This window comes from Dama dama, chromosome 15 (assembly GCF_033118175.1).
Source record: "Dama dama isolate Ldn47 chromosome 15, ASM3311817v1, whole genome shotgun sequence".
Lineage (NCBI taxonomy): Eukaryota > Metazoa > Chordata > Mammalia > Artiodactyla > Cervidae > Dama > Dama dama.
Window position 1 is genome coordinate 11,931,181 of NC_083695.1, and position 24,489 is coordinate 11,955,669.

The 24,489-nt window shown below is 44.4% G+C and overlaps 1 protein-coding gene across 1 annotated transcript in view; it reads left to right on the forward strand.

Annotated features, from left to right (window-relative positions):
* The window catches only part of PCNX2 (pecanex 2), a 300,345-nt gene that overhangs the window by 201,557 nt on the left and 74,299 nt on the right, over positions 1–24,489 (forward strand). The window contains exon 23 of the mRNA XM_061162994.1: positions 628–757. Coding sequence (XP_061018977.1) covers positions 628–757 — 130 coding nt within the window. The remainder of the gene's footprint in view (positions 1–627; positions 758–24,489) is intronic.

Here is a 24,489-nt window from a genome sequence, read left to right on the forward strand (position 1 = left end):
ACAAGTAGGAAACCCATACAGAGTACTAGGGAGATGACTTAGCCGGCAACACACTGTGACTTTATGTGTACATGTTTTTAGCTTATAAACCAGATATGAGCTGGATTTTTTTCTTTTTTTAATTGAATTGATCTATTGGTGTTCAGTGTGTGATAAAAGACACAGATTTTTGAATAGTGGGAAAAGATTCTTTGAGGAACTAGGATGCTGTCTTCCCAAACAATGGTATTTATTTACTTTCAAAGTGGAATTTAATTTTAATTATTTATAAAGCTGCTTAGTACTTTAGTAAATGTGCCTCAGCATGTCTGGTTCAGATAATGTTATCTCAGGAAAAAGCACTGTTCTTTTCAATTCTTAGATATTAAATCTTTGCCATGAATTGTGCTGAGACTGCTGGGAATTTTATGAGAATCATTTGGTTTTCACAGTGGTGATAAATGAGACCTAGCAGGATACTATTGAAAGTTTTACATTTCCAAAAATGTACCTACAGCCACCACAGGGATGCCCATCTTTCTTTCCTTGGTGAGAAAACGGCTTTCATATAAACTTGTTAAAATCTCAAATATTAGTTAGAAAAATAACAATGAACACACTTTTTGAGCCTTAACTCAAAATCCTCAGATTCTGCCATGCTTTTCTTTCAGACGTTTGCCACATCCATCGTTTCTACTCCATTGAGCCCATTTCTCGGGAGTGTCATTTTTATCACATCGTATGTCAGGCCAGTGAAATTCTGGGAGAAAAACTACAAGTAAGATCCTAAAATCATTGCTGACTTGCTTTGCTAAGACTTGAGTTCAGGATGCTCCTCGACCTCTGTCTGTGAGAAGCCCAGGCCCTCGCGACCCCACCCCCACCCCGCACCGGATGGTCCACTCAGCTTCCAGGTTCTGGGCCAAGTCTACTGACGGCAAATTTACAGTCGGTACCAGTCTAGGTTTCACCGGTTATGAAGGAAAATGAGTTATCACTCTGCATTCTTTTTTTTTTTTTAAAAGCTTTTTACTTTGTGCTGGGGTTTAGCCAATTAACAATTTTGTGATAGTTTCAGGTGAACAACGAAGGGACCAGCTATACATATACATGTATGCATTCTCCAGCAAACTTCCTTCCCATCCAGGCTGCCACGTAACATTGAGCAGAGTTCCCTGTGCCATACAGTAGGCCCTTTTCGGTATCCATTTTAAATATAGCAATCACTGCCCACTCTTAACAGTTGCCCTTGACAGGTTGTCTTAGGAATCATGGTCTAGTCATTGGATGAGATTGCTTCTTGGGGGCTCATCTTCCTTCTGTGGGCCTTTGAAATATACATGCCATGCCTGTACCAGTGTGCATGCATCACAGCTCAAAGTCAGTACACCATTTTTTTCTGAGCACCTTTGAACTTGTAGAAGATGATGCATGTGCCTTGTCTTGGCTATTTGTACTGGTCAGTCATAAGTTTCCTCAAGCAAACAGTGATGGAGCCAGAACTGTGATTTTTCTTTTTTTTTTTTTCTTGGTTGTGCCACACGGCATGTGGGATCTTAGTTCCCTGATTAGGGATCAAACCCTTGTCTTCTGCATTGGAAGGCAGAGTCTTAACCACTGGAGCAGCAGGGAAATCCTGCTAGGGCCATGATTTTGTCCGAAGTGGTGGGGAGTAGTGGTTCTGTGAGTAACTTTCAAAAGCCACTAATGATTTGTGGAGGGAGGACCTGAGAACAGCCAGAGGAGGGGGCAAGATGAGCCGGACTGTCTCCAGCCAGGTTGTCTCCTTTGCCCTCATTTACAAGCCTTAACCTGGGCTGTCCCATCCAAGCCCTAATCCATCTTCTGTAACGTATCTACATTGCCCATGGCTCTGCCCGGTGACGCGAGTGGGAAAGAAACTGCTTGCCAGGGTGAGACAGAAGAGACACAGGTTCGATCCCTGGGTTGGGAAGATCCCCTGGAGAAGGAAATGGCAACCCACTCCAGTATTTTGCGTGGCGAATCCCTTGGACAGAGGAACCTGGCAGGCTTCCATAGGGTCGCACAGAGTCAGACACGACTGAAGCGACTTAGCACACTCGCCCTGCCACTTTACAACGCGCCCGCGTGTGTCACAGGGGCCAGAGTTAGGTTAGGAGGTCCGTGCGGTTAGATGGTTTCTGTGAATGGAAACGCACATCTTTCTGGGGCAGGCAGTCGGGTGTTATGATGAGAGCCCAGCGCAGGCTGCCAGCCTGCCAGGGCTCACACTGCACCTTCATCATCTGATGCGGGGTACCTCAGTCCTTTCTTTTCTCTTCTGTAAAATGGAGCCGAAGGAATAAGGCCTACTTCAGAGCCTTGTGGGGGAATATGAGTCAATAGTCATAAAGCACCTCGAACACAGGGACTGCCACGTGGGCCTGACTGCCCTGCCTGGAACTCCTGTCCCTCCCGACTGCGCTAACCATCTCTGGGGGCTCCCATTCAGGGGTCCGGGGGAGATCGAACCAAACTGGAGCACCCCAAGGTGAGTGAGTGCTGTGAGACCACCGGGAGGCGGGGAAGGCCGCTCCTGTGTCTGGCAGGTTCCGCAACTTCGAAAAGGTGGGCTGGTTGCTGTACAAGGGAAGCCATCTTGAAACTTACATGTAAGCAAGAGTCTCCTTTGCATTTGTCTAAATAGAGGCTAGGGCTTCCCAGGTAGCTCAGTGGTGAAAGAATCTCCCTGCAGTACAGGAGATGAAGGACATGTGGGTTCAATCCCAGGGTCAGGAAGATCCCCTGGAGAAGGAAATGGCAACCCACTCCAGTATTCGTGCCTGAAAAATCCCATGGACAGAGGAGCCTGGTGGGCTACAGTCCATTGGCTGGCAAAGAATTGGACATGACTGAGTATGCATCCAAAGAGATGCTGGGCATATTTACAGAGTCAGAAGGAAAGAAAGCCACCAGCACTGGCTTCTCTTTAAGCTTCTCAAGGAGAAAACAATTTGGGGGACTTTTGTGGAGCTCGGAAAATCATACTTCCGGAAGGTACAAACACTTGAGAATAAGAAGTGTGACAATCTCATAGGCTTTTTAACTATTCAGGAAAGTGCACGATATTTTAAAGGTGATCTTTAACATAAAAGATTTCTTTTTGTCTCCTGTTCTCAGATAAGTTTGAGAACCAGCTTTTGGTAGGGGGCCAGGGAAGAATTTGATAAGCAAAAGGCATCCCCTTGAACTGGAGGGGGTGTTGTTCAGTCACTAAGTCATGTCCAATTCTTTGTGACCCCGTGGACTGCAGCACGCCAGGCTCCCCTGTCCTTCACTATCTCCTGGAGTTTGTTCATATTCCTGTCTGTCCATTGAGTCAGTGATGCTATCTAACCATCTCATTCTCTACCCCCCCCCTTTTTTTTTTGCCTTCAGTCTTTCCCAGCATCAGGTCTTTCCCAGTGAGACTGTTCTTCACATCAGGTGGCCAAACTATTGGAGCTTCAGCTTTAGCATCAGTCCTTCCAATGAATATTCAGGGTTGATTTTCCTTAGGATTGACTGGCTTCCCATAGCAAGGGAAGTGGGGAAATCTTTGTGAGATGCTTTTATTGAGGGGAGTCATCCTAACACCTGTGCAGTACAAGTTAAGTATTTTCATATTTAGTTTCCTCACTTCCAAGAGTCAGCCACCCATTCAGGATGATACACTGAGATATGAATTGTGGGTTTGTGAAGGTTACTTAAAAACATGGGCTGCTCGAGTGTTTCCTTATTCAGCCACACAATGAGATGATGATGCTGTGACCCATTCTTTCGCTCAGGGTAGCACTCTGTTACGTGGGGGGGTTTTGGTCGACTGTCCTGGGCTGAGAAGGGAGCAGCAGGGTCTATAGGTATGCATGAGGACGTCCTGTCTTCATTAGGTCTCCCTGAAGGAGCCAAGTTGGAGAAAATATTCAGTCCAGCTGGTGGGGGGCAGGGAGAGACGCTGATGTAGAAGCCAGTCAGCCAAAAGTCTCTTGTCACCTTGTGTTAAGCCTCAGAATACAGAGCCCTGTGGTCATCTGCTTAAAGGATCAGTGATGGAATTTGGAACAGTGAGAGTGGTGGGAACCCAGAAAGGAAATGGCAGGAAATCTCATCTAGATCCCTGCCAGCCCTCTGGAAAGCTCATTCTCTGTATCTGAAACTGTTGGTTTTTATTTCAAGCACTAATGACTCTTCTTATTCTTACTTTTGAGTGTCTCTGTAGCCGGTCCTATTACTTTCTTTTCAGTCTGATGCAGACAAGCAGTTGTTAGTGTAATTGATTGTTTACTAACTGTCCCAGCTAAGAGATACTCTCCTCTCTGTGTATCAGTGAGCACAGTCTGCCAGTGGGCCCCAGGGTTGCCAGCCTCACCCTGGGGTGTGATAAAGGGCCTTCATCATCTCCCCACCTGGCTCCCTTTCCCTCTTCACCCCTGCTCCCTCACTTTCCAGTCCTCTGATTTTCCTCCCAGACTTTCTAAAGCTGCCTTTGGTTTCTGTAAGACTCCAGTGAGCCCTGAACCCTAAGGAGCCAGCTTCTTTCTTCTTTTTTTTCTTTTTTGCTGTTCGTGGGATCTTCCATCCCCTACCAGGGATCAAAGCCATGCCCCCTGCATTAGAAGGAAAGAGTCCTAACCACTGAATTCAGGGAAGTCCCCTGGGACCCTTTTCATTCTCTGTGGAAACAGTAAGTAAGTCACCAGCTACCTGATGACTCCGGCCTGTCAGTTTGCCCCAGCCTGGTCTGTCTTGAGATCCACAGAATCTGTACCGGAACGCTGCTCCTCACTGGGGGCCGGTGACAAGCATGTCCTCTGCCCACCTAACTAAGCTGCTCTCCGGTTGATTCCCCAGAAGCAGCACAGGTCACACTGTCCACGAAGTCAGTGGTGGCTCACTGCTGCCTGGCGAGAAGTCCCCCAGAGCCCTGCGCTGATAGAAGTGCTCTGTGTCTGCCTCTTCCACTGTGGCAGCCCTCCACACTCGCCACAGGGCTAATGTGGCTGCAGTTGAAATTCTATCAAGTTTTAATTAATTTAAATGTAAGTAGCTGCCTGTGACCAGAGTCTGCTGCATTGGACAGCACGGATGCAGACCCACCTCACCTCAGTCCTTATCTTCCACAGTACTTTTTCATGCATCACATATTCACGTTTTTCATTCCCAGCCCTCCCTCGGCCAGGCTCTTCTCATCCAATGCTCTCCCCTCCCACACACCTCCACTTCCACCCACACAGATTCAAAAGGCAGAGAATCATTCCACCTGCTGAAGAATGAATGGAAGGTTCGGGAAGGACTTTTAGGATGAGAGGTACCGAAGCCATCGCTTTTGGGAAACAAATTTGCTCTGTGGCTGTCGTGAAGTGAACCAAAGACTGGTGTGGACTGATCCTCCTTCCAAGTTTGGACTCCTTCGTTTTCGTCTTTGTGCCCCTGTGTTGGGCATACAGAACAGCTCTGCACACAGTGGGTGTTCTATGACTATTTCTTAACTTAATGAAGTCAAGCAATATTATGTAAAAGAGAAAGGAAATCATAATCTGGATTTCATTTGCCACCAACACAATGTTCACCATTAAACTGTTCTTCACTAAGGTCTTTAAAATCTGTCTTGATGAGTTCTGCCTGGTGTCTCCATTTAATTTACAGGCAGTGATGGCAAATGCACTGTAATAATAGTGCCTGATGTTTATAAATCCTCTTATGTTAGAGTACTTTTAAAGAGCTTTGGAAGTACATATTGATATTATGATTTATCATCCTTCTCTTTATATATAAACAACTGCTAAATAACCAAACTTTATCATTAACATGAAGCAAATGTTTAAGCTAGAAAGTATTTGACTCATGGCCCTGGTTGTTTTATCCAGTGTCTCGGTCCTAAAAGAGTTGACTGGTCAGGAAGATTCCCTGGAGGAGAGCATGGTAACCCATTCCAGTACTCTTGCCTGGAAAATCCGATGGACATACGAGCCTGGTGGGCTACAGTCCATAGTGTTGCAAAGAGTCGGGCATGACTGAATTGACGTGGCACGTCTTCAGCCCTGAAAAAGGAAAAGTTCTATTCACAATGATTTGATTTTGATACATCATAAGTCTTCTGTTGTTGTTCAGTCACTAAGTCATGTCCAATTCTTTTTTGACCCCATGGACTGTAGCCTGCCAGGCTCCTCTGTCTGTGGAATTTCCCAGGGAATGATACTGGAGTGGGTTGCCATTTCCTTCTCCAGGGGGTCTTCCTGTCCCAAGGATTGAACCCACAGCTCCTGCATTGGCAGGTGGATTCTTTACCACTGAGCTACCAGGGAAGTTCCAAAAGTCTGCTATAAACTGTTAAATACCGTAGCTATGAGGAGACACATGTGACAGTCACCTGAAGGGCACATGAAACTTCATGGTTGTTATATTTCTATTATATTGTCCAGATTCGTTTTAAAATGTTAAATAGTTCTGGACAACATTCTTGTTAACAAGTATACTATAAGCATGTCCATGGGACCACTCTGCTGGCTTAAAATTGGAATCATTCTATATGACTGCTTTACAAAAAAAATCAGCTCTGCATTCCATGCCTTTGCTTGTTGTTGTTCAGTTACAGATATCATGATCTTGCCCCACCCTAATCAGGAAGAAGATAATCAGTATGACTTCATCTTCAGCTCTTCCTGAGATGGTGATGGTACTCAAAAAGACCTTGATTAAAATCCCAGCCCATATGCTCCATTTGGTGTTTGACTTTAGGAAATTATTCAGCCTGTCCCATTCAGTCACTCAGTCGTGTCCGACTCTTTGCAACCCTATGGACTGCATCATGCCAGGCTTCCCTATCTATCAGCAACTCCCAGAGACTGCTCAAATTCATGTCCATTGAGTCGGTGATGCCATCCAACCATCTCATCCTCTGTCCTCCCCTTCTCCTCTCGCCCTCAATCTTTCCCAGCATCAGGGTCTTTCCCAGTGAGTCAGTTCTTCTCATCAGATGGCCAAAGTATTGGAGTTTCAGCTTCAGCATCAGTCCTTCCAATGAATATTCAGGACTGATTTCCTTTAGGACTGACTGGTAGGATCTCCTTGCAGTCCAAGGGACTCTCAAGAGACTTCTCCAACACCACAGTTCCAAAGCATCAGTTCTTTGGTGCAAGTTTTCTTTACGGTCCAACTCTCACATCCATACATGACGACTGGAAAAACCGTAGCTTTGACTAGACAGACCTTTGTTGGCAAAGTAATGTCTCTGCTTTTCAATATGCTGTCTAGGTTGGTCACAGATTTTCTTCCAAGGAGTAAGCGTCTTTTAATTTCATGGCTGCAGTTACCATCTGCAGTGGTTTGGGAGCCCAGGAAAATAAAGTCTGTCACTGTTTCCATTGTTTCCCCATCTATTTGCCATGAAGTGATGGGACCAGATGCCACAATCTTTGTTTTTTTGAATGTTGAGTTTTAAGCTAGCTTGTTTACTCTCCTCTTTGACTTTCGTCAAGAGATTCTTTAGTTCCTCTTCGCTTTCTGCCGTGAGGGTGGTGTCATCTGCATATCTGAGGTTATTGATATTTCTCCTGGCAATCTTGATTCCAGCTTGTGCTTCATCCAGCCTGCCATTTCACATGATGTGCTCTGTGTGTAAGTTAAATAAGCAGGATGACCATATATAGCCTTGACGTACTCCTTTTCCACTTTGGAACCAGTCCGTTGTTCCATGTCTGGATCTAACTATTGCTTCTTGGCCTGCTTACAGATTTCTTTGGAAATTATTAGAAGAAATGAAGTAGCCTGCATAGTCAACAAAATTCAACCTGTGAGCCTCAGTTAACTCATGTGTAAAATGGGATGACTATCTCTATGTGCCTCCTAAAAGTTGTAAACACCAAATTAATCCTGTACTCATTTTGCTTTCCTTCTTTGTATTTTTTAAAATTTATTTTTATTTGAAGACTAATTGCTATACAAGCTTTTGTTGTTTTCTGTCAAACAACAATGTGAATCAGCTAGAAGTGTGTATATATATGTTCTCTTCCTGTTGACTTTTTTTTTTAAAAATTTGGCCACATTGCATGGCCTTTCGGATATTAGTTCACTTACCAGAGATGGAATCTGGGGTCTTCTGCATTGGATCCATGGAGTCTTAACCACTGGACTGCCGGGGAAGCCCCTTCTTCCTTGTATTTTTATCTGCTGTCATTTAACTTTTAGTTCAGGTAAATCTAGACATGTTTTATGTTTCCTTGCAACCTACCTGAAATCATTTCTGAAATGGCAGAACAGAACCATAGCAACGCATGAAAGGACACATGTGTAGACCATGGAGCGTCATATCCACAGTCCCCGTGCTGTGAGATGCTCTGTAAATGCTGGTCCTCACCTCCAAATGCTATGGTTACTTTGAGGCCTTAGCCAGTCCCAGAGCCTGGGTTCTGTTCTCTGAGCCTCAAAGCTGCCTTAGTGGAAAGAATGAGATCTCCCAAGTGCCATTCTTTTGCGGTTTATCGAACAACAGAATAGAAGATCAAAATATTTCAGCTAGTCTTGGTGAACTCTCATGGGTCTTACTTTGTTATTCTGCAGCCCTTTCCTGGGTTTGTAATATAGAAGGGAAACTAGCTGGACCTTCGGAATTACAGAATCCCCCCTGTACTGTCTGTTCAAGGAGGGAGTCCTCTTGCTTCTCCCCTGGAGCAGACCTCGTATCTCACTCAGCACCCCTGTGAGTGTTGTCAGCCACAGTAGTGGGCTCTCACTGCACTAGATCTGCTCCTCATGGCCTTACCCAAATACCCCGTACACCTGGATACACCTGCCGATCCTGAAGCATGCATCATCCTTGCTCCACCTGTGCCATCCTTTAACAGTTTGAAGGAAGCTTTCCTTCCCTTCTCAGCCCTCAGCTTCAGGCTAAACAGTCCTGTCTGTTCTTGGTGTGAGATGGTCTAGACCTTGAGCATCTCAGCTGCCCTCACCCAGATGTTTACTGAGATTTCCCTGTCCATGCCCTCCATAGCAGATACTTCCAGGTGTCACCTACTCAGTTCACAGTAAAGGGACCTGTTACTTCCTCTAAGTCCTATCTTCTGCTCTCACTTTTGCTTCTTAAAATCTTGTTGTTCAGTCACTAAGTTGTATCTGACTCTTTGCGACCCCATGGACTGCAGCACTCGAGGCTTCCATCCTTCGCTATCTCCCAAAGGTTGCTCAAACTCATGTCCATTGAGTCTGTGATGTCATCCAACCATCTCATCCTCTGTTGTCCCCTTCTCCTCCTGCCCTCAGTCTTTCCCAGCATCAGGGTCTTTTCCAATGAGTCAGCTCTTCACATCAGGTGGCCAAAGTATTGGAGCTTCAGCATCTTAAAATCTAAACCTCCTCAATTATTTCGCTAAAGTATTGCCAAGCCAAGTCTTCATCATCCCACTCTCATGTGTATATGTTTTACTGAAAGGCAGAAATTTCCATTTCCTCTATCAACTCTCAACTTCTTGGCTTCAACTCAACATTCCAGTCCATACAAATCAATGTGTCCATCATCATTCATCTTCTCCCCAGCCCCTTCACTTGTACTGTCTGCAGATGCGCTTGCCTGTCATCATCTGGGTCTTCATTCATGGTTTGTTAATGATGATCGGCTGGACAGAGTCATGAATGTCTGACATGGTTAAGGCAGTCAAAAAGAAACTCTTAACTTCACACTTTATTTTCTAATCTTTTCAAAACGAAGGGATTTTGGGGGATATTCTCTTCCTAGCAAGCTGTGGTTTAAGGGTGGTTTATAAGATCTTCATGTAAAACATTAAGCATCTCAAAAGGCATTTTGTTTTTCTGTTTTACAAACATTTTGTTTTATATTGGGGTATGCTGCTACTGCTGCTCTGTCACTTGAGTCCTGTCTGACTCTTTTACGACCGCATGGAATGTAGCCCGCCGGGCTCCTCTGTCCATGGGATTTCCCTGGAAAGAATACTGGAGTGAGTTGCCATGCCCTCCTCCAGGGGATCTTCCCAACCCAGGGACTGAACTCACCTCTCTTGTGTCTCCTTCATTGCAGGCGGGTTCTTTACCACTGAGCCACCGGGGAAGCCGCTGTTGGGATATAGCCGATTAACAAGCAATGTTGTGATAGTTTCAGATGGTCAGTGAAAGGACTCAGTCATACACATACATGCATCCATTTCCCCCAAACCCCCCTCCCCTCCAGGCTGCTGCAAAACGTTGAGCAGAGGTCCATGTGCTGTACAGTAAGTAGGTCCTCGCTGGTTACCCATTGTAAATAGAGCACTGTGCGCATGTCCGTTCCAAACTTCCTAACTATCCCTTCCTTCTACCCACCCTCCCTGGTTCATTCTCTAAGTGCATTTTCTAAAGGTCTGCAAGTCTGTTTCTTTTCTGTAAGTTCATTTGTATCATTTCTTTTAAGATTTTACATATAAGGAATATGATATTTCACTCAGAAGACATTTTTTAAGTGTAAAGCAGGAAGCTTATATGGCTTATGGGTTAATAGTAAAATGCTGCATTATAATTCAAGTCTGCAGTTCTTCCAGAGAGGTATTTACATATTTCAACTTGTAATGAAGCTACCCCAGAATTTATTTGGATATGTTTTAAAAGGGCTTCCCACATAGCACTAGTGGTAAAGAACCTGCCTGTCAATGTAGGAAACATAAGAGGTGTGGATTTGATTCCCTGGGTCGGGAAGATTCCCTGGATGAGGACTTGGCAACCCACTCCAGTATTCTTGCCTGGAGAATCCCATGGACAGAGGAGCCTGGCGGGCTGTAGTCCATGGGGTTGCAGAGAGATGAACATAACTGAAGCGACTTACCACGCATATTTTATAAAGCACTCGGACATAGTTGCTGTGGGGTTAAAGTCCTGAAACTCCCTTATCAGATGTCTTAGGGCTCTGAGAGCTCTTGAATGCATACCTAGGAGTGTGCTGGGCCCTGGATACATACTTCTTAAAGCAGTGGCAATCATGCAGCAGTAGTAGCAGTAATGGGAGTGAGCCCCATCTTTCTGTATTTAGTGACCACCTGCTCACTTTCTCAAATGTATTCATTCCTGTCCTGTCACCCACTTTGGAAGTAGGATTTCATTTTTCTCATTTCACAGATCAGAAAAAGGAAAGTCAGGGCAGTGAAATAACTTGCCCAAGGTCACAGAACAAGTCAGTGGCCAAGCCAAGATATTAACCCAGGCCTGGCCTTATTTCAGGCCCTGTGTATTTCCCATTATGTCATAAAGTTTCTCAAAATGCCTTCCACACCAAAAACAAAAAGCAAACAAACAACAGCAAGAAACCCCAAACTAAAGCCAGTGACTGCCAACTGAAGCATTTGCTCTTGACTCGAGAGGTGCAGTCCCAAGAACCTGTCTATATGGGAAGGGGGCTGCAGCCGAGCCTGAGATCCCGTGGGCCTCATACCCGGAAGGCCTTCCCTGGGTCTCCCTTCTCTGAAAGGCCTTCCCTGGGTCCCCAGGGGAGCCCTGTGAGGCCCCGCCCTGCGGGGTCAGCCCCGGGCGCTGCAGAGGTCAGTGGCTGTGTCACCTGTCACCTCCACAGAAGCGGATGTGGGGCCCACACCTCTCCTCTGCCCTCAGGCAGGTCCAAACTGACCCGAGTCAGAACACGACTTGCCCAAGTGCGTGCTTGCTCATTTGCTTCAGTCGTGTCTGGCTCTTCGTGACCCCATGGACTGTAGCCCAGCGGGCCCCTCTGTCCATGAGAATGGCCAGGCAAGAATACTGGAGTGGGTTGCCGTGCCCTCCTCCAGGGGATCTCGGCAACCCAGGGATTGAACCCACGTCTCCCGCAGCTCCTACGCTGCAAGCGGGTTCTTTACCACTGAGCCACGGGAAAAGCCCGTCTTGCCCAAGGCCACTCTTCAGATCATCCTCTGAGTGGTCTCACTGATGACTGGACCACTGGAGCCTCGCAGCGCAGGGGCTTGGAGCCCCGTCCTCAGGCTGCATGAGAGGTGGTGAGTGGCCACCTGGCCAGATCTGGACCATCGCTGAGGGGTTCATCATTCCCTGTTTCCACGGGGACCTTGTGATGCTCTTGCCTCCCTGAGCTGGGCGCCTCAGTGATCCTTCCGGAGGCCCTGATCAGGAACTGCAGTTCTGCCTGATTCTCAGGAGCCCTGGATCCCACGCAGGAAGGTGAAGGGGCACCCCCTTGGGTATAGCCTGCTGCCTCCAGGACTGCCAGACCAGCAATGGGAGCCTCTCCCACGGGGAGACCCAGAGCCACCAGTGATGTGAGGCACTAGGGCGCACTGGTTCTAGACCCTGCCAAGTGGGTAGATGTGACTTCAGAGCAGGATTGAAGCCTGAAGGTCCCTCAATAGTTCACCTGAGGTCCTGAATAAAAGATCAAGCCCAGAAAGGATGGTTGTTCAGTCGCTCAGTCGTCTGACTGTTTGTGACCCCATGGACTGCAGCACACCAGGCTTCCCTATCCCTTCATTATCTCCCAGAGTTTACTCAAACTCATGTCTGTTAAGTCAGTGATGCCATCCAACCATCTCATCCTCTGTCACCCTCTTCTCCTCCTGTCCTCAATCTTTCACTGTTTCCCAGCATCAAGGTCTTTTCCAGTGAATTGGCTCTTCGCATCAAGTGGCCAAAGTATTGAAGCTGCAGCTTTAACATCAGTCCTTTTAATGAATATTCAGGATTGATTTCCTTTAGGATTGACTGGTTTGATCTCCTTGCAGTCCAAGGGACTCTCAAGAGTCTTCTCCAACACCACAGTTCAAAAGCATCAATTCTTCAGTGTGAGCCTTCTTTATGGTCCAACTCTCACATCCATACACGGCCACTGGCAAAACCATAGCTTTGACTATATGGGCCTTTGTTGGCAAAGTGATGTGTCTGCTTTTTAATATGCTGTCTTATGTTTGTCATACCTTTCCTTCCACGGAGCATGTCCAACTCTTGTGACCCCATAGACTGTAGCCTGTCAAGCTCCTCTGTCCATTTCCCAGGCAAGAATACTGAAGTGGGTTGCTGTTGCTATTTCCTTCTCCAGAGGTCCAAGGATCAAGTGTCTTCTAATTTCCCAGAAAGGGAGTCAAACTAATTCAGATGCAATTTTCTTTTTAAACGGGCAATTTGAGAAATTCCTGTCTGCAGCCTTCAGTGCCCTTAGCTTTCTGGAGCCTCCAGTAACTTGATAGGCTTGTGAAAGGAATAAGAACACACCCTCACTTTTATTGGGAGCTAATGATAGGTCTTTGGGAATCCTCTCCCTAGAAGGGATTCAAAGTTTGATGCATATAGACGTCTTGGTGTTTTGAGCCATTTAAAAATGCTTGAGAGTCACTTTGAGGTTTCATATGGGTGCCTGTTGATAAATGAGGTGTGTTTTGGGATGAGCATGGTTTAAGCCATGTCTGGGGAGGAAGTGCATCCTGGGACTTACAAGGACAGGCAGAGTGGGAAACTGGACTAAGTCTCGAACTTTCCAAAAGTGGTAGAAGTGAAGATAAGCCAGCAATAAACATTCTCAGTTACGTATAATAAACTGGAGGTGTCAAGATGGACTGAAGAGCCAGAGGAGCTCAGAGTTTAGTATCAGTAAATCTCAGCCAGGTTCCTGGGGATACATGAGCTGAGTCTGTGGACATGTGTCCTGACTCATGTTTCATTCCAATTTGTAGAACGTAGTTCTGCATAAATAGTGTCCTGGACTTCAGGCCACAGGTAAGCAAGAAACAGATGAACAAGTGAGACTGTGGCCAAAAAGACAATAGAAAAACAAGGTGTGAAACTCAGAGTCCTGGAGATGGATTGTTTCTGCCTGGTCTGAGTGAGCTCTGGGACTTTGGGGTGTGCCAAGCCGGCAGGAGAGGAGAATCCTATTTCCCACTGGACTTGGTGGTGTAGAATGAAAGCTTAATGCTTCTGACAGCCTTTTTGTCCCCATGAGGTGTGAACTGACCTGAAAACACAGCAAACAGGCCGGGCTGAGGAATCAATCAGAAGAATGATTCCTGATGACACCATCCACTCTAGCCCCTGAGTCCAGCTGGGCTCCATTGACCTTTCAGCTATGTGAGTCAACGCGTTTCAGATTTTTCTTAAGCCATTTCCAGTTGGGTTTCCTATCACCTGAAATCTGAACACTCATAATAAAAGCAAGTAATAGCTTTAATCAAAAGGATCTTTCCCTCACCATTTTATTTAGGGGAATGACAGCACAAAGGTAAGATCTTTAGCCCTTAAGTCTGTGAATCTAGTCTAGAATTGCAGGGAAGGGTAGACTGGCAGAAAGGAGTCTGAGCCTCTTCCGATCTCTGTCTGATGCATCCTGTGTCTTATCAGAACTTACACATCTCTTCTCTCTCTTGGATTTTCTCAATCAGAATCCCAGTTTCTGTGTCTGAATGCTGTTATGTCTGAGACACTAAATGATGAACTTGGCCCCATCCGGCTGTTTTGCCAACGGATGAGAAAGCTCGCATACATGTACCTAGGGGTAAGGTTTGACACTTCAGGTGTGGTGATGAGCGATTATGCAAACGAATTCCATAAGGATGATGCTTTTGAGGAACTCCAGAGCGTTGAATTTCTCAAATAGCACAGGTTTGAGCTTATTATTCATTGTGCTGCTGTGCATAATTTTACCCAGAGTCCTGTTCCACCCTGCTGAGCAGTTAGAGAATCTGGAAGGTGCGGAATAGTGAAGTTGACTGGGCGCCTGCGGGAAGGCCTCCACCTGCCCACCTGCTCCCCAGCGTTCTGGTGCTGCTGAGCCGACATATCAAGGGCACCCAGGAGTCAAGGTCACCCAGGAGCAAGGCTGTGTGTCTGAGTCTGCAGGGAGTGTCAGCCTAGCACAGTGTGCAGGCAGAGCCCTTCTCAGGCCTGGCAGCTTTTTCAGCTTTTAGGCATGTGTTGGAGATGGAATTGATTGATTCCAAACAAAGGAAGGCAGAAGTTCCCAGCTTTTGCCTCTCAGACCTTTTTACTGCAGGGCTTGAGTGTTGCTGGCTCACGAGATTTATTGGGCAGATGGAGGTATTTGCACAGTTGAGGGTTCACTCCCCAATGCCAAGAACCCTAAGCCCTTTCAGAGTCTTCTCTGTGATCAGGCAGACATGCTACTGGCCACACTGTCCCAGCAGTTGGCTGAGGGATGGCCGCTCTGAGTCCTGGGGGACTTTTGCATTTGAAACTCTAGGTTCAAACTCACTCTTTAACATTGCAGTCATGGGGGGCATGGGCAGAAGGCTCTTTAATTTTGTAAATGTCAACTGAAAAGAAACCACAGCCAAAAAGTTGAGGATTATGTTTTATTCCAAGGACTTGCTGAAGCCTGCAAGCCCCGGAGACAGCCTCTCAAAAGCTCTGAGGAGCTGCTCAGAAGAGGAGGAATCAGGGTATATAGTTTTGCAACATAGACCAGGTGGTCCCAGAGCATCAAATGATTACTGTTAATTAAAAAAAATCAGCCATATCAAGGAATTTAACACTTTTCTATGTATGGGCAGATGCAAGAGTCTGGGCTCACTGAAATGGTTCCTTTGACACACCTCAGCTATCTGGAGCCAGCAGCCCGTGTTTTCCCATCCTGAGTCCCCTCAGGGCGAACCATTGTTGTTTTTTGTTGTTTACTTGCTAAGTCATGTCCAACTCTTTTGCAATTCCATGGACTGTGGCCCATCAGGTTCCTCTGTCCATGGGATTCTCCAGGCAAGAATACTGGAGTGGGTTGCCATTCCCTTCTCCAGGGGATCTTCCTGACCCAGGGACCAAACCTGCGTTTCCTGCATTGGTAGACGGATTGTCTACCACTGGGCCACGGAAAGCCGCAGGGTGCGTGGTTGGGTGGCTGTAACGCATGGCGTGATGGCTGCAGCATCTTTTGTCTGCTGACATGGCAGGCAACATTTATCATTCACAATGCTCATACTTCCAAGACTGACTTTAGTCCCTCTTTATTGAAGGCTAAGACCTGTCCCAGACTTCACATATGGTTGCTCTTTCGGGGTTTATGATGCGATTGGCTGATTAATGAAATTAATGCATTATGTGAACATAGGAAGCCATGCTCTTTTTTTCTTGTCACTTTGAAAGCATTCTGCCATCATCACCACTCCGTAGGGTTTATAATGCTCTTTCATGTCTCAGTAACCACGTTTCTCTCTCTCTCTCTGTAAACACAATTAAGTAGATGAATGCTCCCCATCAAGCTGGTTTATATGAAAAATGACCAATAATGGAAAAATAATCCCATATGTGAGAATTAGTAAAAATGTTACCTGATAAGAATAATGGCAATTTAATGTATTATATTCTTTTTCTGTTTTGTATTGTCTAATTAAGTTACATATTTTGGTGTTTGTGTGGTTGGACCTTAATTTCCTAGAGACTGGGAAAGCTTTGGAGAGGGGAATACTTTGAGGTTTGAGAGAAAGAAAGGAGAGAAAGTTCTTAGTGGATTTTAAAGAACTCTGTATTATTTTTGTTGTTCAGTAGCTAAGTAGTGTCTGATTCTTTGCGATACCATGTACTATAGCATGCCAGGATCCTCTGTCCTCTGTTATCTCCTGGAGTTTGCTCAGATTCATGTCCATTGAGTCTCCTTTTGCTTTCAGTCTTTCCCAGCATCAGGGTCTTTTCCAGTGAGTCGGCTGTTCTCATCAGGTGGCCAACGTGTTGGAGCTTCTGAACAATACAGCAAGTGTTGTTTGAGTAGAGAATGAAATTTTTTAAAATCTCTAATTTTAAGAGTCATCCACAGTGATAGAACAGGAACTTTCTAGTTAAAGTTATCTGGGACAAAGCCTTCTAAGGAGATTTTCCTCGTTATTGTCAAAGACACCCTGGGGGAAAAGCCGGGGAGGTGGAGGACAATTGGAGGAGGTGAATGATCTCATTTCCTGTTGTCTATATTGCCTGTGCTCTCAGAGCCGGGATTCAATACAATTTTAGTATTTAAAATCAAATTTGAAAAAAACATATTAGGATTTTAAAAGTCCTGTTCTTTTTTTTCCGCATAAAAGAAATCTATACCCAGATGTACTGATGCAGTGATATAAAAACTATTTCCTATTTATCCATTGTCACTCCTGATTCCCTTGGGTAATAGACCTGTTACAAGGTTAAGTGATTCTTTGTTTAGTTTTGCAGTAGGCAGTCAGAAAAAGGGCTCTGTATTTTAGTTTCATATCAAAAGTGCTGTTTTTTAGTTGCCATTTTATGCACTTAGAAAACTGAAGGTCAGAAGAATTATGGGAGTCTTTCTTTTACGTCTCTCAAGTAATTTAATAAATCATAAGCCAAGTTACAAACAGAAATCAGATTTACCAACTTAAAATTTCAGTCTTATTCTTAGGTTCCTGCCTTATTGTTTTTGTATAATGTTTCCAGGCCAAATTATTTTCCGTAAGGTACACCGTCACTGCAAATGCAAGCATGAGAGGTCAAGCTTGCATTGTTATTATTGTTGTTTAGTCAGTAAGTTGCGTCCGACTCTTTGCAACCCCATGGACTGTAGCCCACCAGTCTCCTCTGTCCGTGGAGTTTTCTAGGCAAGGATGCTGGAGCAGGTTGCCATTTCCTACTCCAGAGGATCTTTCCCACCAGAATTGAACCCGAGTCTCCTACATGGCAGGAGAATTCTTTACTGATGAGCTGCCGGAGAAGCCCCACAAGCCTGCATATGACACCTTTATTTATCATTTTAGTCAGTGTAACTGATTTGGCAAGGTGTCTCATGGTGATTATAGAATTAGAAGCACCATTTTCATTGAACCTGGTTTTGTAAGAGGTTTGAAGATTGAGCATGGGTGAGGTAAAATGTTATATATTAGGAGTGAATGAAATAACAAAGGAAAAATGAAGTCCATCTCAGTGGGAAAAGGAGCTGGTGTGATTTTATTAAGTGCCACGTCCCTTGAGGACAAAACAGCACTGTGTCTTAACAGACTTCACGTTTGGAGAGCGTGTCTTCTGGATTTGCTCTCTCTTCTTGAATCGAGTGGCTGTGAAAACAGGAGGGTCCGGAGGTAATCCGTCAGGGCTGTGCGTGTCACTGCAGAATCCTGTAATCTCATTGCCAACGGTTGGCATTTCTTTTTTCTGTGTGCTCACCTTGATCCAAATTCTGTACATACGAGTGGTCACTAATAAAGAAATAAATGTGTCTTCATCCCCAGGAGAAATATCATCCAGAACTCTAAATAAAACACTGTCAAATTGGGCCTCTTTTTACCAGGAGGTTATTGTACCCAGAAGTCAAAACCTTAAGTCAATCATGTTACTCTTGGGAAACAAAAGCAGCAGCACCCTGATCATTTAATACTTAGGAATCCCTTATAATCTTTTGCATCTCCATCTATTCAGTTCCCCATTTAGGCCCAACCACATGCAACTAGAATTTTTTATTACTGTTTTGATTAGTTGCATTTGCAGAAACATTTTCATCCCCTAAATATTTATGACTTCCCAGTGAATGAATAGTTGGACTTCATATCCTGTAGTTGAAATGCTGGAGAGTCTTGGATTTTTCTGACTGAAACAATAGAAGTGATCCTAATTTGCAATGCAAGCAAGTTAAGGTGAGAGATGAGAATCATGCATGAATGCATTATAGTCACAGAATTCAGGCTTGCTACTAGCTATGGGTTTTTTTCTTTTAATGTATCACTTTTTTTTAAAAAGTTTTTCATTTTGTATTGGGGTATAACCAATTAACAATGTTGTGATAGTTTCAGGTGAAGAACAAAGGACTCAGCTATACATATACATGTGTATGGAGATGTTTTAAGTTAAACTTTTTTTTAAAGCTAAAGTATAAATTCACATGGGATTGAAAGAAATATTAAAAAGAGATCTCCCCATATACCTTTTATTCAATTTACATGTGTTAACATCCTGCATCACTATCACTGGGATATTGATGTTGGTCCAGTCGAGATATTGACCATCTCTACCCACACAGAGATCTCTGGTGCTGCCCTTTTATATTCAGAACACACTCTTCCTTTCTGCAGCTCACCGATTCTTAACTCCTATAACCATTGATCTGTTCTCTAACTCTAATTTTGTTATTTCAAGAATTTTATATGAATGGAATGTTACTACAATTAACTTCATGGGATTGGTTGTTTTCACTCAGCTGTAGTTCACTGAAGATTCATACAGATCATGGTATGTCAATAACTGTAATTGCTAAGTGGTATCTCATAGTACGGGCTTCCCTGGTGGTTCAGAAAGTAAAGAATTTTTCTGCAATGCAGGACACCTGGGTTTGATCCCTGGGTTAGGAAGAACCCCTGGAGGATGGCATGGCAACCCTCTCTAGTATTCTTGCCTGGAGAATCCCATGGACAGAGGAGCCTGGCGGGCTACAGTCCATGGGGTCTCAAAGAGTCAGACATGACTGAGCGACTAAGTACAGCACAGCACATCTCGTAGAATGGAAACGACAGTCTGCTTAGCAGCTCACTCATTAAGGGACAGCTTCTTTTGGTCCAACTCACATCTGTACATGACTCCTGTACATGACTATAGCTCTGACTATACGGAACTTTGTTGGCAAAATGTTGTCTCTGCTTTTTAATATGCTCTCTAGGTTTGTCATAGCTTTTCTTCCAAGGAGCAATAGTGAAGGACAGGGAAGCCTGGCTTGCTGCAATTCATGGAGTTGCAAAGAGTTGGATACAACTTAGTGACTGAACAGCAGAGGGGCATCTGGGTTGCTTCCAGATTTTGGCTTTTATGAATAAAGCTGCTAGGGACATTGGTCTGTGGGGTTTTGGGTGAACATAAGTCTTCACTTCTCTGGCATAACTGTCCAGGAATATAATTGCTAGCTCATATGGTAGTTATGCTCATATGGTTCATATGCTCATTAGACAGCGTATTAAAAAGCAGAGACATCACTTTGCCAACATAAGTCTGTAAAGCCAAGTCTAGGTTTTTCCAATAGTCATGTACTGATGTGAGAGTTGGATCTCAAAGAAGGCTGAGTGCCAGAGAATTGATCCTTTTGAATTATGATGCTAGAAAAGACTCTTGAGTCTCTTGGACTGCAAAGAGATGAAACCAGTCAATCCTAAAGGAAATCAACCCTGAATTTTCATTGGAAGGACTGATGCTGCAGCTGAAGCTCCGATACTTTGGCCACCTGATGTGAAGAACTGACTCATTGGAAAAGACCCTGATGCTGGGAAAGATTGAAGGCAAAAGGAGAAGAGGGTGGCAGAGGATGAGATGGTTGGATGTCATCACCAACTTAATGGACATGAGTTTGAGCAAACTCCAGGAGATAGTGAAGGACCGAGTAATCTGGCATGCTGCAGTTCACAGGGTCGCAGAGTTGGAAACAACTTGGTGACTGCACAACAAAATGGTAATTTTTTAAAAAAGAAACTGCCATACGTTTTTTCAGAGAAGTGATACCATTTACATCCCCACCAGCAATGTGCAATAGATCTAGTTTATACATATCCTTGGCAGTGTGTTGATATTTTCACAATTTTTTACTTTAGTCATTCTGCTGGGTGTATATAGTGATACCTCATTGTGGTTTTAACCTATGGTTCTCTTACGATTTATGATATTGAACATCTTTTCTGAGTTTATTTGTTGTCAATCTGTCCTCTTCACAGAAGTGTTTGTTCGTGTCTTTGTTCATTTTCTTTTGCATTCTTTGTGAGGGTTTTGTTTGCTTTGGGGTCTCTGTTTTGTTTTCACTGTTAAGTTTGAGAGTGGTTTATAAACACTTGTACTTTGTTGGATACGAGGTTTGAAGATATTTCCCCACAGTCTGTACCTGGTCTTTTTGTCCTTTTGGCAGGGTCTTTTGCAAAGCAAAAGATTTTCAAAAAACATTTTTGACAGGGGCACATGAAACAAATCTCCAGAACAGACCATGTGTTAGGCCATAAAACAAACCTCAGTAAATCTAAAAGGACTGAAATTATATAACATATGTTCTCCAGCTACAGTGGAGTGAAATTAGAAATTAACAGCAAGAGGAAATCTAGAAAATTCCCAAAGATGTACCTTAAACAACCTATGAGTCAAGAAAGAAATTACAAGAGAAAACTAAAAAATATTTTGTGGTGAATGAAAAGGAGAGCACAGTATATTAAAACGTATGGTATTGTCAACTTTAAAAAAGCGCAACATGAAAGTTGCAAGTGAAGTTGTATTGGGGGCAAAATGAGGACTGCAGCCCAGGAGACAGCAAATACCTCTGAGAACTGCCCCAAATATCACAGATTAACACATATATGTGAAATCTAGAATGATGGTACTGATGAACCTGTTTGTGGGAAAGCAGTGAAGACACAGGTATAGAGAACAGACTTCTGGACATGGTGGGAGAAGGAGAGGGTGGGATGAGCTCAGAGAGTAACACTGAAACATTTACATTACCATATGTAAAATAGATAGTGGGAATTTGCTCTAGGACACCAGGAGCTCAAACCACTGCTCTGTGACAACCTAGAGCGGTGGGGGGAGGCGAGAAGGAAGCTCAAGAGGGAGGGACATATGTATACCTGTGGCTGGTTCATGGTGACGTGTGGCAGAGACCAACACAATATTGTAAAGCAATTATCCTCCAATTAAAATAAGTAATTTTTTTTAATGTAGTGGAGGACAGTATATATGTGATTTCAGTGAAGGAAGTGTACATACAATCAAGCACACAAGCACATGTTTTTTCAGAAGCTTCTTTTTTTTTTTTCACATGGAACTTTTTTTTTTTTCCATTTATTTTTATTAGTTGGAGGATAATTACTTTACAGTATTGTAGTGGTTTTTGCCATACAGTGACATGAATCAGCCAGGGATTTACATGTGTTCCCCATCCCGATCCCCCCTCCCACCTCCCTCCCCATCCCATCCCTCTGGGTCATCCCAGTGCACCAGCCCCGAGCACTTGTCTCATGCATCCAATCTGGGCTGGCGATCTGTTTCACGCTTGATAATATACATGTTTCGATGCTGTTCTCTCAGATCATCCCACCCTCGCCTTCTCCCATAGAGTCCAAAAGTCTGTTCTGTACATCTGTGTCTCATTTTCTGTCTTGCATCTAGGGTTATCATTACCATCTATGAGAAACAGCCATCCCATGAAGGATTGCAGTGCTTTTCTAGATATGAGGAGACCAAGAATTGGGCTCATAAAATCAGCTCCTAAATATATCTAACTATCTGAAGACCCGTCCTGCCAGTTTTATTCCCCCAGATCACAGAGTGCCTCATCTCTGTTCTCCACCTGGAAGGCCTCTCAGGGGGTGTTGAAGGTCAGCAGCTGCAGCAGCACATGATTTAATCCCAGTAGAGGTAGATGTGCTTCGCTGCTCAGTCGTGTTTGACTCTTTGCGACCCCATGGACTGTAGCCCGCCAGGCAAGTGCCCATGGTGAGTGCCAATTTGTAGTTGACAATATGTAGCAAAAGCATTGCTCAGAGAGAAATTCATAGCTATGAATGCCTAAATTAAAAAAAAAAAAAAAAAGAAAAATCTGAAATCAATAAGCTAGTCTTCCATGTTAAGAAACTAGAAAAAAAAGGAGCCAACTAAACCAAAGTAAGCAGACAGAACAAAATAATACAAATTAAAATGATGAGAAATGAAATAGAGGATAAGAAAACAATAGAAAGAATAAATTACACCAAAAATTGATTTGTTGAAAAGATTGACAAAATTGACAAACCTTTACCAAGAATGACCAAGAAAAAGAGACTCAAATTACTAAAATCACAGTTAAAAGTTGAGAACGTTTCTACCAACATTACATAATTGAAAGAGAATTCTATAAACTACTGTGTACCAACAAATGAGATAACCTAGCCAAACTGGAAGAATTCATAGAAATACACACACTACCAAAATTGACTGAAAAAGAAATAGATAATCTGAGTAAACCTAACAATTAAAGGGAATTAGTAGGTAATCAAAAACTCGCAACTAACAGAAGCCCAGAATCAGTTAGCTTGACTCTCAAATTCTCTAAAATGATTAAAGAAGAATTACCATCAGTTCTCAAATCTCCCCAAAAAAGAGTGGAGGAAGGAATAGTTCTTAAATCACTCTGTGGGGCCAGTATTACCCTGATACCAAACCCAGACAAAGTCATCACAAGAAAAGACAGCCTTAGACCGACATCCCGTATGAATATAAACACAAAAATCTTCAAAAAATACTAACCCCAATGAAACTTGTGCATATATTCAACTTACAATGTGACAGTGCCCTTCTGTTTAGTGTCTGACTGCCTTCTCACTGTCCAGATCTCTCTAATGCTGTCCTGCCCCATGAAGAGAACTACAGTCATCCATCCTGGTTTCTCCATATGAACAGATGCCCATCAAAGTTCTTACTCCAGCCAGTCACACTTCCTCATCAAAACTGGGGACTACTTCTCCCGTAAATGGGCTCTCATGGTGGCTCAGATGGTAAAGCGTCTGTCTCCAGTGCGGGAGACCTGGGTTCGATCCCGGGGTCAGGACGATCTCCTGGAGAAGGAAATGGCGACCCACTCCAGTAACTCTCGCCTGGAGAATTCCATGGATGGAGGAGCCTGGTGTGCTATGGTCCGTGGTGTCACAAAGAGTCAGACACGACTGAGCAACTTCACTCACTCTCCCATAAATAGTCTATGTGAGCTGTCAAACTGGAACTTGAAACAGTATAATTAAGTTACTATTAAATTACTTCAGCTCCTCCGCTGAAGCCATATGAGAGACAAAGTGCTGGATTTAGATGAGGAGGTAGGAAGGCAAAGCTTGAAGGGAGGAAATGAGCTTTGCGGTTGGCATTCCGTATTAACGTAAGGGAGAGATGCTTCAGAGTGAGTCACCTTCTCTGGGAAGACCTGTCACGTAACTGGACTCTTGGCTTGTGGCCCATGGGACACTGTGACAGGCAGTTAGCCTTGACTTTGCCAGGCAGGTGCCAAGAGCGTACGCACCTCACCACGCCGGCATTTTGAACTCTCTGAGATTGGGGAGTGAGTTGGAAGCCCCCACCAGGTGGCGCTAGTGGTAAAGAAGCTGCTGGCTAGGGCCGGAGACACAAGAGATGCGGGTCTGATCCCTGGGTCGGAAAGAACCCCTGGAGTGGGAAATGGCAAACCACTCCAGTGTCCTTGCCTAGAACATCTCACGGACAGAGGAGCCTGGCAGGCTACAGTCCATGGGGCCGCAGAGAGTCGGACATGACTGAGCAACAGAACCGATGTTCCTGCAGTAGGACAGTGAAGGCAGAAATCCAATTACTGAGCTAATTAGCACCTCTGAGTGGTAAGCACCAAATTTACAGGAGGAAAGCACTGGAGAAAACCTTGAATACCCAGTAAGGCTGACACTTGCCCTTCTTAGAGAGTCTGGTGGCGAGCCAGAGGCCCTGGGGGCACACAGGCAGCGTGGATTAGTTACTGCTGATCAGAATTTAGCCTCTGCATCCAAAGCCTTTTGCAGATAGCTTTTCATTTAACATAGTTTTAGAAGGTGTTTTAATTCCCTAAGGAGTTTGGTAAATGACTTTCTTTTG